The sequence below is a fragment of the Tribolium castaneum genome, chromosome 4, assembly GCF_031307605.1.
Source record: "Tribolium castaneum strain GA2 chromosome 4, icTriCast1.1, whole genome shotgun sequence".
NCBI classification, from domain to species: Eukaryota; Metazoa; Arthropoda; class Insecta; order Coleoptera; family Tenebrionidae; genus Tribolium; species Tribolium castaneum.
Window position 1 is genome coordinate 9,586,669 of NC_087397.1, and position 27,338 is coordinate 9,614,006.

A 27,338-nucleotide genomic window follows, 5' to 3' on the forward strand; every position below is an offset into this window, starting at 1 on the left:
CAATAAATTATTCCTGAATTTCTAATGCCACTTCCTCGGATCAATATTTCAATTCTAAAATTCTAATCGACGACAAGCCTGCCTTCAATAGTTTATCACGGCTATTTTTAGATCTGTGCTAGCATGTGAAGTTGAACTTTTAATAAAAAAACCTAAAAATATGAATTCTGTTGGTTCTGATTGCCAGTCCACAAAAACAGTTAAATGTGTAGCCAAAGGAATGGTTCCTCTGCTGTATATATTTTAGATCGCTCTGTGGAATTAAAGATACATTTGGCACTTCCGGTTCATAAAAAGACGTTAAAACAGACAAAAAAAGCTATCGCCCAGTGTTTTTTCAAAAATTTTCAAAAGAAAAAATATATGATATGCTAAAGAAATTTATAGTAATCCAGCTTCCAATATGAATTCTGCCCAGGAAAATCCAGTATAAGTGCAATATATATTTTTTCTATAAAAACAACCTATATTCCAATGAACTTATTGCTGGTATTTTTCGATTTGTTAAAAGCTTTGGCAGTATAGACTTGACATTCATCGATAAGAAATTGACTGCAGTAGGAATTAGGGGCAATTTTTGAATTAGATTTTATCATACAAATGTAAATTGAACTAAAAGAATTTAAGTCTAAGATACGCAAACTTGAAACAGGAGTCCCACAGGGTTCTGTACTGGGACCTCTGATCTTTTCACTATATATTAATGACCTTCCTAATTCTCGAAGTTCTAACTAAATGTGAAACACTGTCTCGATAATGTCTCGATTGCCTTTAGTGGAGACAGTGAAAATGAACTTTACAACAAAATCATTACTCCTAAAGACGAAATAAAACACTGATGGCAAAAAATAGATTTACGAGAATTTTGAATGTTTCTAAAACGGTTTATTTGTATTTATTTTAGGTATTCTCGTATAGAAAAATATAAATTCATAAGTAACTTAGTAGCATTTTCAGAAAACATAATCCTGGGTTGGTTTACCCAAAACAAACCGAGTATACGAAATTTTAGCAAAGATACTTGGAATAGGAAAAACCCAAGCAACATGGAAGTGTAACGTTTGAGAAAAGCAAAGAATGTTTAAAAACTAAAGGACTAAAAATATTGATCAATTAAAAATATTCTGCTTTCTGGATCAATTATGGGGAAAAAAACTAAAGAGTTGGCAAAATTTTAAGGCATCTGAAGGGTGGCTAAAAAGCTTTGAATTTGTGACGACATAAGTTTTAAGTACATTTCTGGTGAATCTGCGAGTATTGATGGACAAGATGTATTAAATTTTGAAGAAAAATTATAATTTCTTTCCAAGAAATAGATTATAAGTATTGCTGTTGTGCCAATACCACTTCGATAAATTCTTTTTATATATTTCTTTGTATAAATTATTATTTCTCTTAAGAGGACACCTCCATTAACCGGACAAAAATCATGTCACCGTCGGTGTTCGCTTATAGGAGATTTCACTGTATATTATAGTAGATCCCTCACTTTCCCAAGCTTGAATATGTATAAATGTATTTGATTTATAAAGCAAAATATTCACAAGTACTTTTATAGATTAGATATTTATGAATATCTTTGAAGATCTAACAAATTAATAAATGTCACACAACACGAAACTAGTAAATATAAGGAAACGTGCTCTCATTCTGATATAACTAGGTAAAACAAACTACCCATCAATCTAATAAATATAAGAAATTACAACTTGTTTAAGAAAGAAGTAAACTTACTACTCCATTAAGAGATTTTGAATAGTAGTTAAAGTTGCATGACCAATTGACCACATTTTATTTATAAAATAATTTACAATATAAAATAATCTATATTGTACTGTTAATTATTGTTTAAATGTACTAGCATGTGTCTTTTTCTATGTGTTAAATATTAAACGCGGGGCTGTATGGCGCCCCCACCCCCAATTAAGACCTACTGTCGTCCTCGCAGAAGTGTATAAATCCGGGTCATCCAAAGTTGTGACAGATCTGGCACCTCTGAGTGACAAAGGCGTCGGAAACGAAACACACCAACCGCAATCACATAAATGATGTCAACGAAATACAATTTATGCATGATGCGTGTCGGTGTTGTACCGCCATCCACGTCGGAAAAGTGCGCTCCATTGACAAGTCGCAAACCCCGAGATAAATTGCCACCCCCGCATCCATCAATCATCGACAAGGCTTCCTTCCACCCAAAAGACACGCTTCATTTTACGGTTTGCATCCACAAAAATTAACCCCACATGGAACAGGAGCAGACTGTCCTACTCAAAATTTGACCTCGCATTCACTACAGTCGTTTATTTTTTATCAATGCTTGATGGTCGCCCAATGGCCGAATTATGCCACTCTGTGCGGTATTTTTGGCCAGCGATAGCGGCAGTATTTCCTTTATGTTCGCTACCGGAGCCCGAACTCTTGTATCGCTGATGCAGGGATTAATCACGAATGATGGAATTATACGTTTATTTATGCGGACGAGTGGATAGTGCGCGGGTAAATCTATGCGAAAATACAACTGATTGGTTCAGTGGGGTTGTGTGGGAAACAACCCTAAATCCAAATATTAACTGGACGCACGAGAGAACGAATTTTATAAATAATAACCATCAATCATTCATCGGCGCTACACAAAATCATTTTACTGACGCGGTGTATTTTCGTTTAATTACACATCGAGTAATGCAAAAATAATTCCACAAACGATTTTGAAGGTTCACGACCCCACTGTTTCGATGTAATTTATTCAAAATGGTTTGTTCAAAGCCAAACGCGCAAAACAAATATAAAAGTAATTCGCCCTAAACGGCTAGTTCAAAAATAATGAAAGAAAACTAAACGATGCTCGGTAATCTGTTACAACTTTTATTATTATTCCCTGTTACCCAATAACTGCGATTAGATGAAATTGAATTTGTAATTTACGAGCATCCAATAAAAATAAAAACATCAGCTCGGTTTGGCAACGTAAACTAATCAACCATAAAAATAATATCGAAAAATATTTGGGTCAAATGACATTATTTTTGACTTAACCTCCTATAAATACATCCAAACCAATATATTGATTTCCGTAAAACGATACTATTTATTTCGGGTAAAAACCCTGCTTTTCGCTATTTTGACAGCTTGCGATTCTCAAAGAATTCAAATTATTGTCCAACTGGTTGTTGAAAACAATTCCTGGTTCAGGTCCATTCAAAAAATTCCGAAATATGTTGGTAAATAAAAGAGTTCAAATAGTGCAAATAGTGCGATATTAGAAAACTGTGTGTAAAAGTTTATAAATGCTCTGATTTCCATTAAAAAATTCCAGCTACCTACATATGAATTTCGCAATTCAAATGTTTACATAATTTTAAAAAGTTACTGGATGGAATTACAGAAATGTAAAAAAATTAACAAAAACATTCGTACATTCCCTCTCAGATTTAATCCAAACTGCAGACTTTTAAAGTCGTATTTGCGACTCAGTTCATAATTCTTAAAAAATTGCCTTCAAACTTTGCAGACTTTTCCAAATAAACATTCACATCTAATTGTTAAAATAAACTATAGGCTGTTATGATAATTAGGACATAAAAACAGGCACTTCGTTTGCAGTATTATCCATTATCGATCGGCTTTCATGTTATTATCGGCGATAATTTTGTAATTGCATGTCAAATATCTAATATATGGCGGCAACATATCAAAGGATGGATAAATCACGTAGTAAATAATTGTGTAGTAAAATAGGCGGCTAATGATAACTTCTGTAAAATTTACAGCTCGTATCGACCTTAATTGCGTCGCTTTGTATGTAAGTAGCCACTTGTGCGTGATTTTGAAGATTGACTTACCCGATTCGGAAATAGGTGATGGCGCCGACGAAAGTGATGCCGTAGAATGGTTACTGGAAACCGTTGATGATGAACACTCCGACAGGGAGCGTCTTTTTGACAACGCATAACTCTGAGACAGCTGTTCCAGTCGTCGCCTAAGAAATCTCTGTTCCCGATTCAACTGTTCTTTGTGCGTTGTGTGTTTACGTTCTTTGTCTTCAAGATTCTGGAACAGAACGATAAAAAAGCAATGTTAGACGACGACGACGACGACGACGACACACTAAAACTTCGATATCATGCTCGAAATATCTGACGTAATTAAATTCGTCGAATTCTTCCCGTGGGCAACGGTGCGAGCTTTGTTTAACGAAAAAAACTCGGAAAAGAAACGGCACTCTCAAAATAACTTCGGAGGTAATGCTCATTAAAATATTTGAGTCGCCAGAAAAAAGCTCAAAGACAGACTTCCTTCATCACGGGAAGATGACAGCTTCTTTTATCAGCATTTTCGCCGGTTTTAATCACTCATCTACGTATAATCCCTTTATTCTCCCAAAACTCTCTTTTCTTGCGCGGCTTCTAATAAATCGCTAATTACATTTCCCGCATCTTTGGCAGGCTAAAAAATATTCGCAAAGTCGTCCCTAACTTCAAAGGTAGTGCTCCAACAAATTTTCCCCTAATAGCGCACTTATAACCGCGATATATCTAACCATCCAATACAACCGCATGCTTCCAAATGTGCCGCTTTTTTAAGCTTTAACAGTTATATAACCGCCTGATGTAACCGTTAATTACCGGTTATATAACAACCGTTATATCTCGGTTATGTTTCGTTATCTAACCTTTATCTACGCAAGGTTATATTGCGGTTAAACAACTGCCCTTATGTCTCGATTATATTGCTGTTATGTTTCGTTATACAGGGTCTTCCGTCTAAACCTCACATTATAAGTATTGGTAATTCTAAAAATGATAGCCATTTTAAATTTGCCTCTTAATGAAAATATATTGAAGATGATGACTCTTCCGGTTATACCGGAAGTCGCTATTACTTTCCTTATTGTAATTGGAAAGCTATATATCTAATGCTTTTTTGTATTACTAGAGTTATTTTAAGGTAGTTTTCATAAGCTCTCCCTATTCCTTTAGGGTTTTTAAATTTTTTTTGGATTCGCATCTTTCAATTCAAAAATCGATAACTGCCATTTTAAAAAATTTGGAAAGCCCATTCGATATATCGATATATAACTTGAATCTAGCAAACGCCATATTACATCACAAACATAGCAGTTATATAACCGTCATGTAACATGTTATATATGCAAAATATAACCATAGTTAGATATATTGCATCAATGTAATTTAACCGCAATATAACTGTGGTTATGTACGCCAAATATAACCCTGGTTAGGTAACCGTTATATAAACTTAGACTAACATAGCTAATGGTTTGATTTGTGTATTGCGGTTACATAACGTTATAGAACCGCAATATAACTCAGTCAAACTGGTCTACTAGGGTCGATTTTTTCTTTATTTTAGACGAAAAAGAATTGTTTTCAATTTTTTGGCCCCGATAATTGTAAAATTAGCTTGGCTGTTTAAAAAATGTGTTTTCCATTTGGTGCAATAAATCACTGCTGTGAGTTTAATTTGCAAGTGTATCGCCGTTCGCTTTGTTTTGCAGCAGCGCGTCTTGGAAGCTCCTTTCGTTATCTGAATCATTAAGTTTGATCAGTTCGATTAAATGTGCCTGTAATGTTTTGTTAAGAGTTTGAAATTTAAACATGAATCGATAAGCGTGGTAAATCTTCCGAGGCAAAAAGTTCATTCATTACGTCTAAATTTGGCGAATGCGCCGGGCCAAAAGTGGTCATTAATTTCAAAGCAATTCCTCGATTATGTCAATAAATATCAATGATTTGCCTACGGTTGCTGAAAGTTAAATTTCCGGTGAATAGCGAGCAGCGGAAGTCCGCTCTTCGGTCATATTGATCTGGAGAATGGCCGAACGAACCATGTTGCAACAAAAGCAGTCACGCATCTACCAACGTGGCCGTATCTACTTTATTAGACCTATAAAGAGTCTGCTTTGTCTCTGCAGCGCCGACGGCATTCAAACCTCAAAATTATCAGCTTCCTCATCTTTTACGACCCCCTATCCATATTGACGGTCCGTAAAATCAACAAAACAAAGATGAGATTTTTTCCCAATGGACATGACTACCAAATTACGAATTACGAACGCCTTTCAAACCGAGCCGAAACCTAATTACGCATTCTTCCCACTATTTGTGTGTGAAAGTTTTCACTTGAAAAAGCAGGTTTTTGCTGAATCAGTTTATCGACGGACTGCGATCGTACGAAGCTTCGGCTAGAACTTTACGCTTACTCAGCAAAGACAACCCGACATTTTCGCGCTTTAAAGAAAACTTCATTATTTAAGATAACATAACAAAGAAATTAAAGAGCATAAGCCAGCGAATTGTGGCAAAAAACGAACACAAAGTATCGGTGAGGGCATGAAGAGAGAATGTTAATGAGTGATTACATGGTCGTTAGAAGTGCCATTATTCATTGGGAAGCAAGTAACTCAGTTAACAAAGATGCGAGCTGGTTTCGCGTTAATAATTAAATTGTTTGGAACGCTGTGTCGACGACAATGACTAAATATCAGTCGGGGATTGAATGCAGGAGAAAAATCGAAAGACTCGTCCAAATCAAGGTCAAAAGAAGCGCAATTAATTCAAAAGGCGAAATCCCAGACGCTTCCAAAACGAAGTAGAAAACGAGTATTCATTAACTAGAAGCGGACAGAGGGAAACGGTCGCTTTAGTCATTATTCATAATTATGGGAGATATATTGTTGCTCCATTTCCAAGACGAAGGAGCAGTGCCTCACCCAGCAATCAACCTTACCTCTTAATTTATACATTATTAGCGGACCAGGGCAATGATATATAGAAATCTTTAAGATGCCGTAAGTGAAATATCGCCACGATTCAGAATTATACATCTAATAAATTGCTATACAGCTACCAACTACACTAAAGTTACGTTTGAGTTGTTACTGGGAGATAAAGTTATGTTCAACCTGGAGCAGATACATTCTGCGGCCACTATAAATTACGATCTATAGTGTAACTACTCTACTGAGAGTAGTCCATTCATGGAAAAATTGATTGCACTCGGTATGAACTTGGAAATTTACAGCCACGGTATGAATCGCCCAACAATGTATCCACAAAATGTACTCAAGACTTTATGAACACAAAATTTACAACAGCAGATGGGTCTTGATACACTTGTGCTACAAGCATTACGTGCTTGATATGTATCGTGTAAATGTTATTGTTGTTTACAGACTTTAACACCTCATTTTCGATTAAAATGTGACTTCCTTTTGCCATGTTAGATATCTTATCAAAAATACACGTAATTGCGTAAAAAACTTGTGGCACGTCTAAATGTTAGGATTTGAAACAACGTATACAAATATAACATGCCCATAATGTCGCCAGAATTTTTTCTCATGATTCTTAAGAAAATTTGTCTTCAGTATTTTTCAGTCTGTTAAGAGCAAAGCCGAACATTTCTGCATTTTTTCCAAGTAATTAGTAAATTGGATGGATTTAATTATTAATTTAAGACGATATAACGCTCGCAGCGTTACTCTATCGTACAGTATCTTTTCGGGTACGATTTTCTTCTCCTAAGTTATAGTTCTCCGTAGTCGCGTCACAATAATTTCATTTCAGTGTTGTTTCGAAAAGCAGATTTTCGTCAAAGAATTGTGTACTTGGTCACGAGCCCCGGATATTAAATATGACATAACGGCAACAAAAACACCATAAAATTACAATTCAGACTGGAATGTTCTATTTCAATTTCAACCTGAAACAACAACCAAAGCTTGCAACCACATCACAATTTCGGTGCAATAACAAATTGCAAACAGAAGTAGAAAAATTTCCAGAGTGGTATTTACGTAACCAATTCAAATTGAGACAAAAAATTAAAAAACTGTTGATTCTGTAAAAGTTTTCGTGCCTTCTTTTGTGAATTTTCCATTGAGCAAAAAATGCAAATTTGTTATTATTCTCGTTTCAAAGGAAAAGTTGAAATAGCTTTTGTTGCATTTGACTTTGCCAGTTAATTAGCATTTCATTGTTGGAAAAATCTTCAAGTGGAGTTTTGTAGCTACTATGCACTAAATGGGTCATTGCGTGTTTTGCTAGTAATTGTAAATCAACAGTGTTCAGACAATAAAAGTCTCATTATCATTTAAGATTAAAAAACAGTGCCTTTAAGTGCAATGAAACTTTATAATGGAGGTATTAGTCTTGAATTATTTTAGAAGTGAAGAAAAAACGCCGCTCGTTTACGGTCACGAAAAGTTATCTTCCATAAGAATTTAACCGCAAAATTTAACTTGAATCCTTTATTAGACACGCTAATTACCGCAGCGCACCTTGCATAGAAAAGATGAAATCTGGCTCCATTGTTTAGTCAATCTACCTGTTCAAAGTCACGTAGATGATGGTGCATTTTCGATTCATTTTTCAACAATCTGTCAATGTTTAAAAATAATGGGTCAACAAAGTCGTCGATTTCGTTGCAATAAATTTTTCCAACTTGAAGTTACAACCGTTTTAGAGCAGATGCAGAGCTCCAATTTACGATCGATCGGAAAATTTTATTTGTTTATTGAGTCATCATTGTAAATCCGCGCACACTTTCGTATCACCGTGTCATTTAAAATTGACTTGTTTTACGACAGGGTTTTATAGAAATATAAAATTGTTCCGAGCGACTTTGTGTGTTTTACGGATGTATCAATTAGAGGCGAGTGGAAATGGACTATTTTCTCGTGTTTTTTACGTTTAAGCTCAAAAAGAATTCTTTCGTAAATAAAATCCGGTGGGATGAAAGCCCGCAGTTAGGTATAGGGGCAGAAACCGTTACAAGGCGGAATTTATCATCGAAAGCTAGGAAATTGAGAAGGCCGCTTTTATCTGCAGGCGCACAAAGACAGCGACCATTTCCTCCAGGTCTGAGCAATTTAAATATTCCGCTAAATTTGTAGTTTCCAATAAACAAAGCCGGCATAGAGGGGCAATAGATTTGTTTTTATCCAATGAATATCTCGTTGGTGGTAAGGTATTAGTGGCGAGGTCGCAACATATACAGGGGCCGTGCCAGTATATCAGATGATTAGTGGTAACGTCCCTGTTGGTAGCCCTGGAAACGTGGAATTGGATTAGGAGGAAGGAGCTGGTCCTTGATTCTAATACCATAGCGGGGTTATTGATTTACACCGGGGCCTATCTCTGTAAACAAATCTTGCAAAGGATATGACACACTGCGTCACATCTGCATTTCATCAAATATTCCCTCGATTTATGCATACATTTCACTTTTACGGCTAGAATTTTATAGCGGCGCAAACGCCTAAATCGATATTTAATCCCAGATGCGCAGGTGATATCTTTGTGCCTTAAACTAAAAAGACGGTTTAACGTATCATAGTGGAAGTTGAAATATTAACCGCTTACTTATCACTTTAGACAAGCGACAGCGAGAATGGATGCTCGGAAATATCGAGACGAGAGAAAATGAGAATGCAGTCTACGCTAAAATTCGATTCAAACAATGCGGGATTCTTATTGACATCCTATTTTCGATGTGATAATGTTTCACGCAATTTTTTCACATCCATTTACAGACAATACGACTTTGCTTCCTCCTCAAATCAATCAAAATATAACACGAGTGTCATTGATTCCGTCTTACCCTCAGGTAACCTCCATTTTGGCTCGTTTTAGAGACAAACCGCTTAATGAAACACTAATGACTTCACAATGTTTAAACATCTTTAGTCCTGTTATTGCTGAGCTTGAAACTACTGGTTTTAACAATATTCCCTTTGATTTATTATAGATATGCTGATGATTGTATGCACTTGTACCAATAGATAACATAACTCATATTTTAGAATTATTTAATAAATTTCAAATTCGACTGTCTTAAATTTACAGTTGAAGGTTCTACTAATAACCGTAATAATTTTCTTGACACCATTTTAATTTTTAACAATAATTTTATGGTTTTTGACTTTACAAAAAAGAAATAGCTTCTAACAAATATTTAAATTTCATGTACTATCTATAAAAATTTTGTTCATGGCGTTAATACTAATTTTCATTCTGAATTTAAAGATAAAAACCTATTTGAATGTAGGGAGATATTGATAAATGTCGTCAAGATTCAAAAACACATGACGTACGTCAGAAATGTCATTATTGTGTGAAAACATAAAAAAATAAAATCGATTTTTTTAGTATAATAACTCATAATGAAGGTTTGAATTTTGTGCGTTACTTAGTCTGTACCTATTTATTTATTTTCATTTTTTATATTTCTATTTGTTATGTTATTTTGTCTGTTTTACATTGTTTCCTTACTATATTTTTGTTTTAACATGTTTTTTAGATTGTATCGTTCTATTTCATGTATAATTTTTTTACATATTTATTGATTTGACCATCATTTAACCTTTATTCTTCCTTCCACCACATAAGTGCTAGTATCGTATTTTAGGTGTGTTTTTATTTTCATTGGAATTTTGTAATAATTATAAATAATGTTGTCTACTTGTTATGTAATTTGAAGAAAACGGAAATTTACCATTGAAACGTTATTACATACAAGTCAATGTGGATTCTATTTTAATTATTTTGTCTAAATTTGTGCAAATTAATTTCTTTCCCTCTTTAGTTCCAATAGAGCAGAAACAAAAATTCTACGTTCTAAAATTTTTTACGTCTACCCGATTATTGATGTTCGTTTTGTTATTCAAAATGCTGGACTAAAAATGATTTGCTTTTGTCGCAAATTCGCTGATTTGTTTGTTGTCTTGCGGAGCTGATACTTTTCGAATCAAATGTAACTGGAATAATCATATTTTATGTTTATTGCGCCCGTACTTTTGACATAAAAATTTGATCGTATTATTATCATACTGCAGACATCCCGGGTAACATTATGCAGATGTGATAGTTGGATATAATTTAAGTTGAAGTTCTGCCATGAAATAATAATGATGAATGATAAGATTTACGACACTGAGCTTGTATTCAGACTACTTTAGTAAATTAAAACGTATTCAGAGGCGCCTTTCACTAAAAATGTCTAGTACACGGTTGTTTTACCAACTAATTAACTAATGCCAGGCAGCTTGTTAGGAAATCAATTTGTATTGTTAATAATAAAGGCGAGCGTTGCGAAGAGATCGAATTTCTGAAAAGCATTTTCATACAAAATGTAACCGGATATTTTAATTCCAGAAGGATAATTTATTAAAAGAAAATAGGATGGGAAAAATGGCCTGTCATAACAGCACAATACCCCAAGAGGGAAGTTATTCAAACCATATTATGCAGGGATTTTGTACACTAAAGAGCTTTTTATTTCAAACTAAAACATTACGTATTCCTTTTTATGACTTTATTGTATATTAATAACGCAGAAAAAGCACGATTCATATTTACGTGCCAGTAGCAACGAACGTATCCATTTGTGTGAAGCCATCGTCGGTTTCTATTTATGTTGAAAATTGGAAAGCGATTCATCAACTGTTTATTTAATTATAGATTGCGGCTGCACTTAATTAAATTCGTGTTGACTCTGACTGGATGTGCCACCATTACATTAAATTTGCACTCCGTCCCGAATCGAAAGAAATATCCTGCGCTCGCCCGGCGCCTCCACCAAATTTCAACCGCATACAAGAAAGTATACATCGGGATAATATTCCCATTTTTTCGCTTCGAATTCAATTATCCGACAAGTGGCTCCGATAATATGTCATGCCATATCGTAGCAGAAGGTGCTTTGATCTCGACTCGTGTTCCAAAATATGCTGAGAATTCGAATTACACGCCGGCAACATCTGCAATAATCAAACATGCAGATTCGCGTCGGTTCTCAGCTCAAACTTGCCACTTTGTCGACATTTTGCGAGTCGGACGGTTATGGCGTTGCAGTCTTTCCGGCGTGCGGCAGCATTTAAATGTCAAATACGTTGTTATTGACAGACGGATTTGATGAGCGTCGCGACGCGCTGCTGCTAAATTACTTGGTACGGTTGCCCTCGCTTTCGACACGACTACAATTGCCATATTACGTTTAAGACGATGTCTTCGAGGATTGGCTCTGTTCCACTAGGGAATTTGCAAGCGGAGGGGAGGTGATGGATTATCTGTTATGCTTGGATAATTTTAATATGGATTTACATCAAATATATACCTACATGAGGGCGAAGATTAATCAAATTGAGTGGATCGCCAGACCCAAACAATTTACACGTCACTTGACAAAGTTTTCAAATTACAATTCGTTTCGAACTTACTACGGATATCTAAAGGCTAGGATACGAAACGACGTACAAATAAAACGTTTCCGTTTTCCATAGTTCCGTTAATGTCGCCAGAGAGCGCAAATACACATATAGCAAATAAAAAATTACAGGCAGTTAGAGTATTAAATTCTCAATAGTAAGACATGGACAAATAAGACATAATGCAAAAATGTTACCCTTAACTGTTTTGAAGAAAATTTCAAACTTTTATCAATTTGCACTTTGCCCCATATTTTTAAAAACACTGCGAATACGGTTATAGCAAAAAAATGTTAGAAAGACAGTTGTAAATTTCCTACAAAAAAGAAACCATATCCTCATATTCAATCATTAACGCCACAAAGTCGTTCAAAGACGCTCAAAAGACGGATTTGCTTCATTTTGCCGGTGGTAAAGTATTGGAAAGTTAATTTATACCTAAACCGCTGGTAGATAGAAATATGGTCTCGGCAACTTTTTAAAATTTTAAATTTTAAATATTTTCTTTTCTCATGTTTCTTATGAAACTTTAGTCGTCAGTTTTTCAGTCTGTTAGGAGTGCAAAGCTCAACATTTCTGCATTTTTCCACGTAATTAGTAAAATTTAAAACAATTTGGCGCCGAGATGGCATAAGCTCACAACGCCTTCATTTTTATTCTGCCGTATTTTTTTTAGTCTCGTTTCGTTTTATAAATCAATACTGGCATCGAACAGCAATTACAGTTTTTTCTAATTTATATAATTTAAAATTAATAAAATGATTAATGAAATAGAAATTTAATTTAATTGCATCCTGAATGAAATACAACAATATAAAAATACAAATCATATAAAAATTATATGAATCATTAGCTATAAAGCTGAAAAAACGTAGGTTATTAAGTGAACTATTATTATACAGCGATAATGTCAGAGCTTTTAATATTTGATTTTATCCACCTTATCGTGTGATCAAAATAGAAGCACATACAATGAATTTCTACCACTGCCAATAATTGAGATTGAAATAAAAATCTTGCCCGAATTTTATTTTCGTTGGTTCCTGTTATTTGCCAGTTACACTGTCATATCAAAATCTTACATTTTTGAGACAGTTGCACTTATAATTTTTTGATTGTTTCAGAATGTTTCTATTAGTACTTTTCTTTTGAGAAAAAACGTAAAAAATGGTAGTGTCGATTAATTCATAAATGCAATATCTTAATTTAAGAGTCGATGTATTGTAGTTGTTATTTTGGCGTGTGTAACAGGGAAACAATTCCCTCGATATTTCACGCTTAACAAGTTGTTTATTTCTTACAACAGATTAAAACAGTTCTCCTCAGCTATATATAAAAAAAATTCGTAATACGAAAACTGCACAAACAAGACAATTTTTCGAAAAAATAAAACAAATATTCAACGTGACAACGTAAGTATGCAAAATTTCAATTCATTCAAACAAAACAAACCCTCTCAAATTCAGAAATTATGAAACAGACAAATAGACAACAAAGTGAAATAAATAAAAGCTTCTGAAAATATGAAGTATACTCTCTTTCGTCTAAAGGAGAAAAAATTTGTTATCAGAGTTATGTTTTTTGTAAAAAAGCACAAACATGTTTTGGATTTATCAAGATGAAATAAGTTGTTACAATTAGCAAAACATTACATTCTTATAATAAATTGTTCTTTACTGTTAATTTTAAATTTTTGTTCTTAATGCCTGTAAGCAAGACGTTTTCTCAATAATACAAATTGGTGTAAACTTCCTTTTCCACTGAAATCGTTATTATTCAAGAACAACTTCTGTCTACAAACGCGCCAGTGTTTTCATATGACAAAACATCCAGCGTTATTTTGACACCGAGATAAGTTACATCTAACACGACTAAACGGTTTCATAAAACTACGAATGACATGTGAAACGTAATTAAAAGAAAGTAGAAACTAGAAACTCAACACAAATCGTGTACCTAACACCCAAAACCTGATTAAATTTTCGTCGTCTTGGCTATTTAGCATGAAACAATCTTTGGAACGAAGTTTGCATTTCAACCAATTGAACGTTTTTTCAATTAAACTCACAGGAAAATTGATCTACTATTGTAGCACAACTTTTAACAATCTACAATATTATACGGTTTGTTTGCGTTTTTTTGTGATTTTGCAAATGAGATTACCCCTAAAATTACAGCATGATGTTAAAGTAACTGTTAAATTTGTTTTATGCTTATGAAGTTTCGTTAGACAGTGGCAATTACTGTTGAGCAACCTGTCGTGAAAATTCAAAAGAAGGGAAAGTGTAGGTTCTTACCTTAATAAACCTTTTAGCCTTCGTTAAAAGTCCTAGTGTTGTGTGTCTAGATGCTTCGGGACCCAGCGGTACTATTTCCTTAAGTATCTCTAAGCAGTTTCGCAGATGTGCGCGCCTGTAAACAAATGATATCGTTACTTTTGTGCTCCTTCGGAACATTTTGCAACTGATCCCGCTTTAAAAATTGCAAGCGACAATTCTATTATGGCAATTGAGAGAAAATGCGGGAATTTTCCACGCATTAGGTTTTTTCCGCGGACGTGGTTAATAAGACGAGCTCTCTAATTAGAGTAGGTAGATAATTGAAGAATGAATAGGAGCCAATCTGCAAATCAGCGTGCAGTCGACGAACAGGAGCTTGTGGGTTTGAATAACATGATTTTTCCGCGTTTGCATCGCAAATCTGGCTTTTAAAATCGGAGAAAGAAAAATAATTAATCAAAATTCTACACAGCGAATTCATGTAACGACAAAAAGCAATTTGCATGAAAAAAGTAATCTTGAATACGACGCAGATATATAAATTTAATGAGAACATTTTCCGCTTGTATGTTGCTTGCTTCGGTCCTTGTTTACGGAAGGAGAAATTCGTAAAGCAAGTAAATCATCGTCCTGAATAATAACGACTTTTATTTCTCTATCTCAGATCAAAAAATGCTTCCTCCGACGCGACGCTAACAAATTACTAAACCAATTTAATAAAATAGAGGAACCAAAATACAATTTTCGAAAAGCGAGAGATCTGGGTGGGTAATGCAGGATAAAAGGTTTTAGAATGTCTACACAGATATCATGCATTTTTAAAAATAGTCACAGTTATGTACGCCATTAATGTTTCATGGGTTTGCGACCGGCAGAAAACGAACCGCGTTGAAATCAAGAGATTGCCTGTCGCCTCATATTACCATGAATGTGAAACTTTATGATGGGAAAAGTATGAGCCGACGCGTACACCACCCTCAGTTTGATGAATTCGGATTTCCTTCCAGCGAAACTCTCTTCAGGCTACACGAGAATTTAATCAATTACGAGTATTTGTTTTCATGTCATAATTAAATTTAAAACCTTATTTATCACACAGGCTGTTCCGTCTGAACCACACATTAGAAGTTGTGATAATAATATTTACCTGAAAATTAGTCTACAGCTATACCCGTTCCCAGTAAGCACGCTAACGTAAAAATAACGTAAAGAAAGAAACGTTAAATACGTTGCAAAAACTTTACTTTTATCGTTGAATCAGTGCAAAAATGTTCACGAAAATACTGTTAGTTTATTACGTAAACCTATTTAAATGACTTTGTAATGATAGAATGTAAAGTTAAATTATCGAAAATATATAACCAATAATCAACGTCAACAAGCAACGTTTTAAAATGGCTGTTTTTATTCAAATAATCTTATTCTATTATAAAATATGTTATATGAAAAAGTATCACACCTTCAGACAGCTGTCGGACGGTAACATCAATGTATATCTACAGTCTCGCAGTATTTGTGAAAGAGAATGAGCATCTCTTTGAAAAAAATAAAGACAAATATGATGTAAGTTTCAATAAAGTTACATGGTTCTGTAAAGACATCCGAATTCCAGAACATAACTCCTCTTTTTTTAAAAATGGTGTTTATTATAAGTCTGTTCAGATTTTCAGAAATTTGCCGCAGGACATTCGTTTGCTAAATTCGCTGACACAATTTAAATCTAAGTTAAAATCATATTTATTAGAGCATTGTTATTATAAACTTGATGATTTTGTTAACTAACAAAGTTAACATGCTCGATATGACGGTGCCGATATCTCGGAAGAGATCAATGGCTGTACGAATTATTATTATTATTATTATTATTATTATTATTATTATTATTAAAGTTCTTTTTTCGAGGTAATATCTGCTCATTATATGTAAAATGGTAAGTTAATTACGTTTTTTTTGTACATTTTAAGAAAAACTATTTTTTTTCACTTATCCTGAAGTCTCTTACCATGAAACAGAACATATTTGTGTGGGTCCTACAGTTATTTAATACAAATTTGAAAACACGTTATCTTTTAACTAAAACTTCAACTTTTCCTATTTTCCTAAAAGTTTTGTCTGAGTTTTTATATTTACTTTATTATAATTGTCAAAAATAGATGCAAGAGTAGTTATTACTATAGTAGTTATTTACTATATATTCTGCGCTTTCTATACTATTAATTACTTACGTTTTTTCGTTCCACGACATTAATATAATGTTCAATTAAAAGGTTACATTAAAGTTAGATTATGCCATAAAAACCAGTTTTTTTAAAACTTTAATTATACGTTTAAAACAAACGCTAGTAAATACGTTAATTAATAACGTTAAAATTCTATAACGTTTTTCACGTAAATACAACTTTAAATTAAAACGTGAAAATTGGTCAAAAGAATAAAGATGGTTTTTAAACTACGTAACATAAGCGTTTAAAGAAAACGTAATGAGACAAGCACGTAACAACGATGTAAATTTCAACGTATAACGTTAAAAAACGTTAGATCTACGTCTGTGAGCTTAGTGGGTTGTCTTGTTTAGCTTCTCCATAACCTGCTGATTTTTCCGCAGTGATTGCAGCAAGGCTTCGTTAATTTCGTTTTCGAGTTGGTTTGGTTCAGGCCGTTTGGTGGTATGTTTGAGACGTTGGGGGCGGCTTGCAAGAAATAGATGCAATTCTGGAGCTGGAATGTTTGCGGCTGACCCCCGTCTGAATTTCCTCTTGCTCTCTGTATTTCCAAGTGAAATAGCGCGTAGTCGCAACACTCCAGCGTCCATTTGATCAAATTGTCCAAACTTGAGATGTTATTATTTGGCCTTTGTTTTCATCAGTTCTCGTTCTTGTTTGCTCGGCTTAACGGACGTTATAAAACTGATTAATTGTCTATCGGAATCAATCGAGTGAGTGGGAGTGAGTCATTGGTCGCGCACCGGTTTAGTAATAGCTTTACTTATAGCCGAAGCTTAACTAACTTTATAATTCTCCCGCTATGGTTTCATTGTGGAACTTGCTACTTGATAGTTCTAAAGCTGGGAAGTTGATGTTAATAGCGTTAGACCTTTTTTAGAAACTTGCATGTAACAGTTGGCGGGCTTAGGAGGCCGTTATATCTTGTAAAAACAGGAGCGTAGGTACTTAGAGTTTAGTGTTTGATGTTGGGGAATTTGCTGGGCTTAACGTAATGTTTTAAAATTCTGCGTGTTCAATAATAACTTTCCATTTATTTAGAACGAATCTCATGCTCATGGCTGGTTTGCATGCGAGCTTTGGGCTTTTGGAACTGCCGTATGTGTATGGAAGTAGTCCTAGAGCTCCCGTGAGTCGATCTCATCGATAATTGCCCAGTTGTTCTTCAGCAGAGTTGCGTAAACAACTATTTTGTGTAAAATTTAAATTAATTTCATCGAGTCACGTTAGTCTAGCACGTGCTTTTCTATTTTGGTCATTTGCAGCAGTATTACGAGATTGATCAGTTAGAACACTCTTTTAACGAGCTGAAATCGGATCGGGAGCCGAGATGAAGAATACCATTGCAAGGATTGAAAGGGATCAATTATAATTAACAAACGACACAATGCGATCGTGTATTCCATTTGATAACACAATGAACAATGCCGCAATGGCGCGTAGGCGTGGTCTGGCGATACTGCGCCGGATGTCAATCTAATAAATGTCACCGTCCTGCTCGCGTGCGTTATTAACTGCTAAATTAATTGCATTTTCTTTGACATTTCGATTTTAAATCACGCACCCTTATGCCTCCAGAGGTGTTATTACAGCCGGAAAACCGACCCGAAAATTATCACACCCGTATTGACAACGACCAAGACACAGCTTGAACTAACACGAAAAGACAACAATTTGTAATTTCTTCGAGAAAACTGCACGGTGCGCTCACGCTCGTTCGTTTGATGGAAATTGCATGCAACTTGCAAATAAGCAATTCCGTGTGTTTGAAAAATGCTCCTGAAAATTTCCTGAGATTTCAGGATATCAAATTATTTCACCGCTATTCATGTTTCAAGATATTTTAAATTGTCTGTCAGTTAGAATAAAATGCAGTTTGATCTTTAACGTTCTTATTGTATGCAATGGCTGGCATCGGACGGATAGACACTTCAACAAAATTGCATGCACGAAAAGATCTCAAGTCGAGTCAGTTTTTATTAGCTTCATTCTTCTATCAAAGTTTTCCACGTAGGTAACCGACTTTTAAGGTGAAATTTCAAACTGTTTATTTAGTCAATCAATAAAAGAATTGGGATTCTGTTTTTAGATGCGATATTGATCATTCCTGAAAATAACAATTAAAGGGGAGAGAATTTTTTAAGCCAATACAAGCAGTTACGTTGATATAACGTTATTACGTTTTCTTTTAGCGCTTACGTTACGAAGTTTAAAAACCATCCTTACTCTTTTAACCAATTTTTAACTTTCAAATTACCATTATAATTTTACGTTACAAATAACGTTATTTCCGTGGACATTTTTACGTTATTTTTACGTTAGTGTGCTTACTAGGAAGGGTGATGGGACATGGTGGATGAGTGCAATAACGCGAATTTTATCAGAGCTAAGCTTCAGCAATTACATTTTTGTTCCATTCCATATATTTGAGCTTTGAAACGGAAACAAAATCGATACCACCTAAAGTTGTTTTCAAGCTGGAAGCATAAAATGGTGTTTATTTAGGAAATATGAGCAATTCCGAACCGAGATGGACAAAAAACTAATTAGCTGATTTATTTCAAAGAAAAGCCATATTTTCATTAGAGGAGAGCGGATTCTGACTATCACATTACGAGTAATAAAGCTTCGAAACAGCCGTCTCCGCCTTAAAAATGCTAAATCTCAAGCAAGAAATTAATTGGTTCTTGCAGTTATTCGAAAGGTTTGCGAAATAGAACAATCTCTGGATCGTAGCACGTGTTTGGGACAAATTTGATTTCCACCCAAAAAAGAATTGGAAAGTCGTCGTTTGCGCAAAAACCATCCGACTAATTTATTTATACGTATAGAAGCATCGAAAGTCCATTAGGCGAGGTAGAAACAGGGTCGTGTGAAGTACAAAAAAGGACCAACACAGATGATTTTCCTGAAATAAGCGTTTAATTCCCCACTGGGTTTGTAGGACTGGAACGCACACGAAATTAACACAATTATTTTTATGAATTCATTTGGGTAAAGTGATAAAAACGTAATCATTTAATCCTTAAAAATAAATTCGTCGAGGGTAATTGAGTTCTGGTCCCCTAACACACATCTTTGCCAACTTTACTACGCGCTATTAACATTAAACAAACATTAATTATTTGTCATTGTTGAAACACACAACATGAGTTCACGGGCCAGAATAAAAATTTTGTTTATATGCATGTGCAAGTATATCGTCTTTTATGTCGGAGTAGCAAGGCAAGGCCTTGTTTGCTCTTGTTCTCTGTTTCGATATGGTGCTGTTTGTTGCAGGAATTGAGACACAAGAGACGACAAACAATTTCAGAACCATGTTTGGAATCTGGACGTTCCCTATTGAAACTTGCGATTGGATTCTGCACGCGATGACTTTTTTCAATAAAACTATCACGGGTTTTTGACAAAGGACGGGCGGCATCAACGAGTTTCGTTAATTAGAGTTTGTTCGAGATGGGCTTAACTTGCATAAATATTTACCGTGTGATATGATAACGTGTGTGTACGAAACATTATACAAAAATATTTTGGTATGTGTTATGTCACTCAGGAATTTTTTCATTTTTTCGGCCCGTGATATGTAATTACGAGTAGGATTGAATGGCAGTGTTCCATCACGTATGGGATAAAAATAATAATCTTGTTCATTAGTAAGGTCGTGTTTTACATCAAGCTTGTTGTTTGTTTTACATCAGAATGATAGACATGTAACACTTGGCTGGAGGCCAGCAGAAAAAAAGTAAATATAATGCAGAAGAACTTTTCGGGTAGAAAAGAAGAGAGCGTCTCGTCATTGATAACGGTCCATTTCTCATAACTGTATACCTGATACGAGTCTCCATTCCCGTTTCTGTAAATAATTCAGCTAGAAACACTGAAATTTTCTCCACTTGAGATAACAAAGTATACACTGTCCAAGACGATATAACTTTTCACGTCGGAAGCAAACCTCGAGTGAATTGCTATTACCATGAATGATTATTAGATTGTTGTTTCATAAAGAACTATAGTTTGAGATGGTATTTTATCACTTCGTTGTCACAAACTGAATCTCCAACAGTTGGCAAACATACTTTGGAGTTTCTAATTAGGGAAGTTGGTCCGTATTGCCTTGTTTTCAGTACGAGAATTCTTGTGCTTGCGAAAACAAACCATACATTCGGTATTCTTTCCGGATGAGAAACTTCCACTTACCCACCTAATGGTGTTTGCGACTAAACTATTCGAACCCGTTTTTAACGATTATTATCGACAAAGAAGCTTCAATAAAAGCATACGAACTGTCACAGAGACCGAGCAGAAATTCGAATACAGACGGAATCTTCCTTTCAGACAAAGCGTCGTGGTGAACATGACACGGCATCACATTCAATGTACACTAATTAATTATTGAAGCTGATGTATAATTAGTGAAGAGCCGTTCACTAACTCTAATGGAGCGAAAACATCAACGCTCTGCACCAGGTGCATTAGATCTAGAGTAAGTATCGGATTATGCTGCATTGTTCCAACTCACAATGCAGCGGAAAAATGGCACGCTCTTTTCCGACAGAGTCTTTTAGATGGATACTGTCGACACGTTCCAATTGTTTGTGAAACATAATTTCGTAATGGAAAAAAATCCCAACGGTCGTGTCATTTAAGATATCTCTTGTGAAATCGCATCATCCATTAGTTAGATTGAGATACACCAAAAATGACAACTGAAGAGACGACGGAAGTATTGCACCAAAGAGAAGTGCGGAAAATCATCGCAAACAAACCAAAAAAAGCAAATCCATACAGTATTTTCTGAGACAGAGATACTCACAAACTTGGCTATTTTAATATAAAACTCAACGAAACCTAAATTAGCTGTTACTTAGATTGCAACAGTAAATAATACCTAACTGATTTAACATTATTGGTTTTTACCAAACCTCGAATCTATTTTTGTACTTAATAGTAAGACATAGACATAATGCAAAAAACAATCATAAAATTTGGTTAGTTAAGAGCTGAAGCATTATGCAATAACTATTTTCTATTAGATGGTTTTGAAATTGACAAGGCACAAGATGTGCAATTTATAAACTAACTTGGTTGGAATTTCATTTTATATTAAAATAGCCAATGGTTTGCCTTTAGTGAATAAACCAGCCAAGTTTCGATCATTATAACTGCAAAGTTGTTATGTCCGTTCCCAAGAGTAATTTTCTTTGGAGAGTTCTTTGTCGAGAAAATAAATTCTAACACGCGAAATTACAGATGCTTTAGTCGTTTTCTTAATTCTAGGATCCAGCTCAAATCCTTTTAAAAATTTCTTCGCCAATCAGACACCCATTTTTAGGCCTAAACAAACAAGATGAGACTTTTAAACTTGAATATTACATTGTGTTCATTCGTTGCAAACAATATACGGTAAAGTTCCAAGTTGGAAGTAATTACTGCCTGAACTGATGTAATTATTCATGTAAATTAATCGATTATTCAGAGACGAATTTTTAAAGTTCTGAAATGTAAAAGTAATTTATATTCACCGTTTTAAGATAGTTGACTTTTTAATATTCAAGAACTATGTTAACGAGCTTTAATCATAAAAATTCTTTTCCTTTTAAAGCATATTTATCAAATCGATTATCACACAAGAAAGTAGCAAGTTTTAAAATTCTAATATGACTATTAAATTAAGTAATGCCATCATAATTCTTTAACAAGTAACAAAATTATTTATGAAGTATTAGAATAATCAAGGGTCATAGCTGCGTCATGCGATGTAAAAAGTGTAAAACTATGGTGTATTATATAAATAACTCGCAATGATGCAAATGAGGTGCATGCACTTATGTATGCATTTCTGATAAAGATTGTTTTAAAAGTTTCATAAATACCGTATCTATGCTTGTCCAGCTTATACTGCATTTCTTGTAGCAGTGCCATAAATATGCATGCAAAAGACTCGATAACTAACTAAAAGTGTATTGTGTTGGTAAAATTTTGTCGAGTCCTCCATTTCGATTCGTTACAAGTTATAAGCGAAATATAGTGTAATAATAAAGCCGGCCATTATTTGGACTGGTGTAGGAAATTGTTGTGTGGTAACTTTTGATAGATTTTCCAACTTGTGGGATTTTGATCTTAATTGAGATAGGAAATCCTTGGAAAGTCGTTGAAAGCGCTACACAAAGAATCAAAAAATGAATGTTTGACGTTGGTTTCGTTGTCGATTCGAATCGAATAAAGTCGAAAGCGGTTTGTCGTCGCGAGCAAATCAAAGTGAGATATTACAGAATAACATCAACAAAAGCGAATGGCGAACGTTTGACGCTCATCTCGTGCAATAATAACAAACGAACCGCATCGAGCAATGATGTTGTGTCAGAATTGTGCCCGTAAGTTGTAATGGAAGGCAAACAGTGGCGGTAATGCAGAGACAGTTACGATGTAACTTGATTATTCAAGAAGGAAGAGATGGTGCATTTCCGTCAGACGAAGTCTGACTATCGCCATGAGGATAGATAACCGACTGCAATGCTGCTGCTGCACCAGCTTATATTCGGGTAGCGCCTAATGAAAAGCAGAAGTGACTTATGTAAACAAACTTTCCTGATATTGGCCCTCCAAACAAAGCTCGCCGAGAACTCGAGACAAGGCGGAATGTAATTCGGGAGGTTCCAGAAAATGAAAACTCCAAACTTTACTCGATTTTAATTCGACGGAAAAAGACAAACAAACACATGCAATCAGGTCGCAATCAAACGCAAACAACCAAATTCTAATTCCTATTATGATACAATGTCCGTGTCACCTGTTATATCCTAGCTTCCGCTTACGTTTAATTGTAGCTGGGTGGGAAAAAACACAACAAATGTCAAAAATACAAACGATTCAACACGTTTTATTTACATACTTCCCGTCTGATATCGTTCCACAGATCAACACGTATACATTCAAAATCACTCTAATTACCGTCTTTATTTAAATACAGAGCAGTGCATTTCATAGAAAACACCCAAACCCCACAAACACTACCTTATACCTTAGTATATAACCTTCCAATATAACTGCACACATATTTTTAAGTTATAATACTATACAGCTAAAAAACTCTAGCTTTTTAGCAATATAACCACCTTAGTTAACCGTTACTTACGCGCGATTATATTGCAGTATCTCGCTTGTATTGTGGTTACATTTCGTGATCTAACTTTTATATTGCGCTTATTTAACCATACATATATTGCTTTTGTCAAAAATTTATTAGTTATATATATAAAACCGTCATATATCTTTTGCTGTACATTCCGGAGATAACCTAGGTTAGATAACCGTTTTATAAACTGAATCTAACATAACCAAAGGTTAGATTTGTGTATTGTGGTTATAGTATAACGTTATATAACTGTAATATAACTCAGTCAAATTGTGCTATTAGAGTATTAATTTAGTTACGTTCAGTGAAAGTTATTCCAATTGTATGATAAGCGATAACATACAAGCAAGGGAATCACAAACATAACAGTTATAAAACCGTCATATAACCTTTGCTGTGCACGCCTGAGATAACCATGGTTAGATAACCGTTATATAAACTGGGTCTAATATAACCAATGGTTAGATTTGTGTTTTGTGGTTATAGTATAACGTTATATAACCGCAATATAACTTAGTCAAAATGTGCTATTAGAGTATTAATTTAGTTACGTTTAATGAAAGTTATTCAATTTGTATGATAACATACAAGCTAGGAAATCATTTAGCGCATTTAACTATATCTTATTTCAAATTGTTTTAATTCCGGTTGTTGAGGGTTCGTTCTTTCAGTGCAACGCTGCATTTCAGATAAATAACGTCCAAGCAATTTTCAATATTATTTCCCTTTGAAACGTTTCATGACAGTGGAACAAAACATGCAATTTGCAAAAACAATGACTCTTTCTATATTTAGCAACACAAAACGTTTCAGAAGCCTGTAACCAGCGACATCATTTTTATGCACATATTTTAATAACATGGAGCACACAGTTCACAAATGCAAGGTCTATACCCCTGTGCCGGATATTACATAAAAATGGTGTTACACAAAACAAGTTGCAAAAAATAAATTCGTAAATTCATAAAACACAAAGCAATACCGGCAAATTCCTCTCAGTTGTTCCCCTCGTTTCGTATTTGCATTCTTAAATCTCTGTGGAGCAAACAGCATAAAAATGATTGCAATGCTTCTTCGTTTCCCTCTTCTGCTTCACATTTAGCCGAAATCCAGGTTAAAAGTGAAACGCATTCTTTATATTTTCGTTAGGTTTAATCTTGCCCGGAATTTAAAAGCACATTTCATAACGCTTTTGACGGTGATGGCCGTCGAGAGTTTATTTTTGTGTCAGACTGTATAAATATTTAACGTAATAGAAAAGGGAAGTAGTAAAACTACACAGCAAAGTAATAATTTCCGTTCTGGTCGAAGCCACCCCTGTCACACCTTGCATATTTAAAACATTATCAGCTTCGGTGAATATCAATTTAGTGTTATTTAACAGAGAAAACTATCAATTTATGAGCGGGATGGGTGATGGATATGAATGATTCAATAGGCTGTATTTTGGTATCGTCTTTTCTGTTCAGCGTTGGCGGAAAGCGATTAAATAATGCAAAGCTTCTCCTGGTAGTGGCATTTAGTTTGTGCGTTTACGTTTTAAAATTGAATCCGGGCCAAGTAAGGAAGATGACATTTCGGGCTGACATCCATTAACTGGAATTCCTTCATTAAATCCCAGTTTTCGTTAGGTAGGAAAGCCAAGGAATCAATCATGCGCATACTGTGTCATTATTAAACGAATGTATACAACTGTGATTGATTCTGTTTACACGCTGTATCCCGAATTCGGTTCTGGAAACAATTAATCCGGCCAGGAGGTAAGCTCTCAAGGGATAATACCTTCAGTCAATAAACACCGACATATTGATTGCTCTCTCGTTCGACGAGTGCATGGAGTTGCTTTGGGGGGTTCCAAACTAATTATCGACTGCACATAAACATGTTTCCACTCTGTGCATGCAAAACGGCGGTTTACTTAGATAAACATTTTCTGCTGGGACTGAATCACGAAGCCGGAAACTTTGACTTAACAGGTACATCAAATATTACGCAGATATTACGTAATTTCATTATAATTCGAACATGTTGCGCAACTTCATTACAACTTCATTTCGAAACGGGCCAGAAACTGATGCGAAAAGGATAATAAATCTCTATTCCGCGGGAGATTTTTAGGCGTACCTTACGTACCTTACGTAAGGACTATAAAATGTAATTTGCTCGGGTGGAGGCGTAAGAAATAAATATAAAACGCAATCATTCTCCAAATTGTTTAACGATCCTAGCATGCACACACGTTTCTGCATTTTTAATTTACTATCATTTCAAATACTTAGAAAAAAGCAGCTTTTGAAACTTTGAGTTCTGAACAGAGCTCAAAGTTAATAACAAATTACCAACCTCTGTGAACACCTTTGTTATCTCATTCAAGAAGAAACTACCGTTTTTACTGAAATCCTTTGATCTTTCCGCTACTGCTTTTTAATTGGTGTACGGAATTATTATCTCTCTACTTTATCACGATTGTAATGTAAGTGACTTGTCCAAACTATTTATACTTGAAAGTTAATGAACGTACAAGAAACGATAATTGTAGCTAAGATAAAATTGAATTTATTTTTTTATTTTTTCAGTAAACTAGGGAGGACTATAAGTTAGGAGACGAAACGAGATACAAAATCGCTTGTTACCACTAGCACATTTCCGCTGGAGAATAAGTTGTAGACTACGCTGTATAGTTTACGCTAAAATTTGTGCATCATCTCTTACTATTGAGAATAAAACCATTTAATAAACAACTGCGCTCTCTGGCGTCATTAACGGAACTATCGAAAACGGAAACGTTATATTTGTACGTCATTTCGTATCCTACCCTTTAGATATCCGTACGCTAAACACAAACTTTAATTTAGAATTTTTTTAGTAAGGGCAAGTCTGTTTATCTAAATGTTTCAATAGTATGTTACCTAATCTTCACATTTTGTCTGTTGGCCTAGTTGTGTAATTACAAACATGTTATGGCAATATTTTGAAAAAATGGACAGCTATTCTTATTATCTTTAGTTAATTCGCTATCAAAGCATAAAGGGATTGTAAAGTTAATGGACAATGTGGGTTATCGTGATCTAGTGTAGAATTCCTGCTAGATTGGTCAAATTTCTAGTTGAGTGACTAATTTTGGGCAACACAAAGCAAACACAATGGAGGCACACCATCGCCCTTCCTCCGTTTAGATAAGAAATCCGACATGCAAATTATTTGTCCGGTGGAACGAAGGAATATCCAACCGCACCCTTCTGGGTTTATTTTAGACGAAGTTGCAGGACATTCGAGATCCTGGCCGTAAAAGAGATTCCATGCAAGCGAGTTCACTTGCAAATGTAATTACTGTTTGTGTGGAATTAATTTAAATATTTTAAATCCCATTAATGTGGAGGTAACCTTGCTGGCATTAATCAGGGCAATCATTGTACTTCACTTGCGAACAAGGCGTACAACATGCGGGTGGGTGTGACGGCGCAACACAA

The 27,338-nt window shown here is 34.8% G+C and overlaps 1 protein-coding gene and 1 long non-coding RNA gene across 2 annotated transcripts in view; both read right to left on the reverse strand.

Moving 5' to 3' along the window:
* Positions 1-27,338, reverse strand: part of LOC103312112 (max dimerization protein 1) — a 130,981-nt gene that overhangs the window by 15,497 nt on the left and 88,146 nt on the right. Inside the window, exons 4-5 of the mRNA XM_064356062.1 lie at positions 14,530-14,644; positions 3,846-4,053 (exon numbers count right to left, since the gene is read on the reverse strand). Coding sequence (XP_064212132.1) covers positions 3,846-4,053; positions 14,530-14,644 — 323 coding nt within the window. The remainder of the gene's footprint in view (positions 1-3,845; positions 4,054-14,529; positions 14,645-27,338) is intronic.
* LOC135265837 (uncharacterized) lies at positions 7,541-9,831 on the reverse strand. Its single transcript, XR_010333666.1, has 3 exons — positions 9,390-9,831; positions 9,129-9,336; positions 7,541-9,075 (listed from the first exon to the last, which is right to left on the reverse strand). It is a non-coding gene; the product is annotated as an uncharacterized LOC135265837 (long non-coding RNA).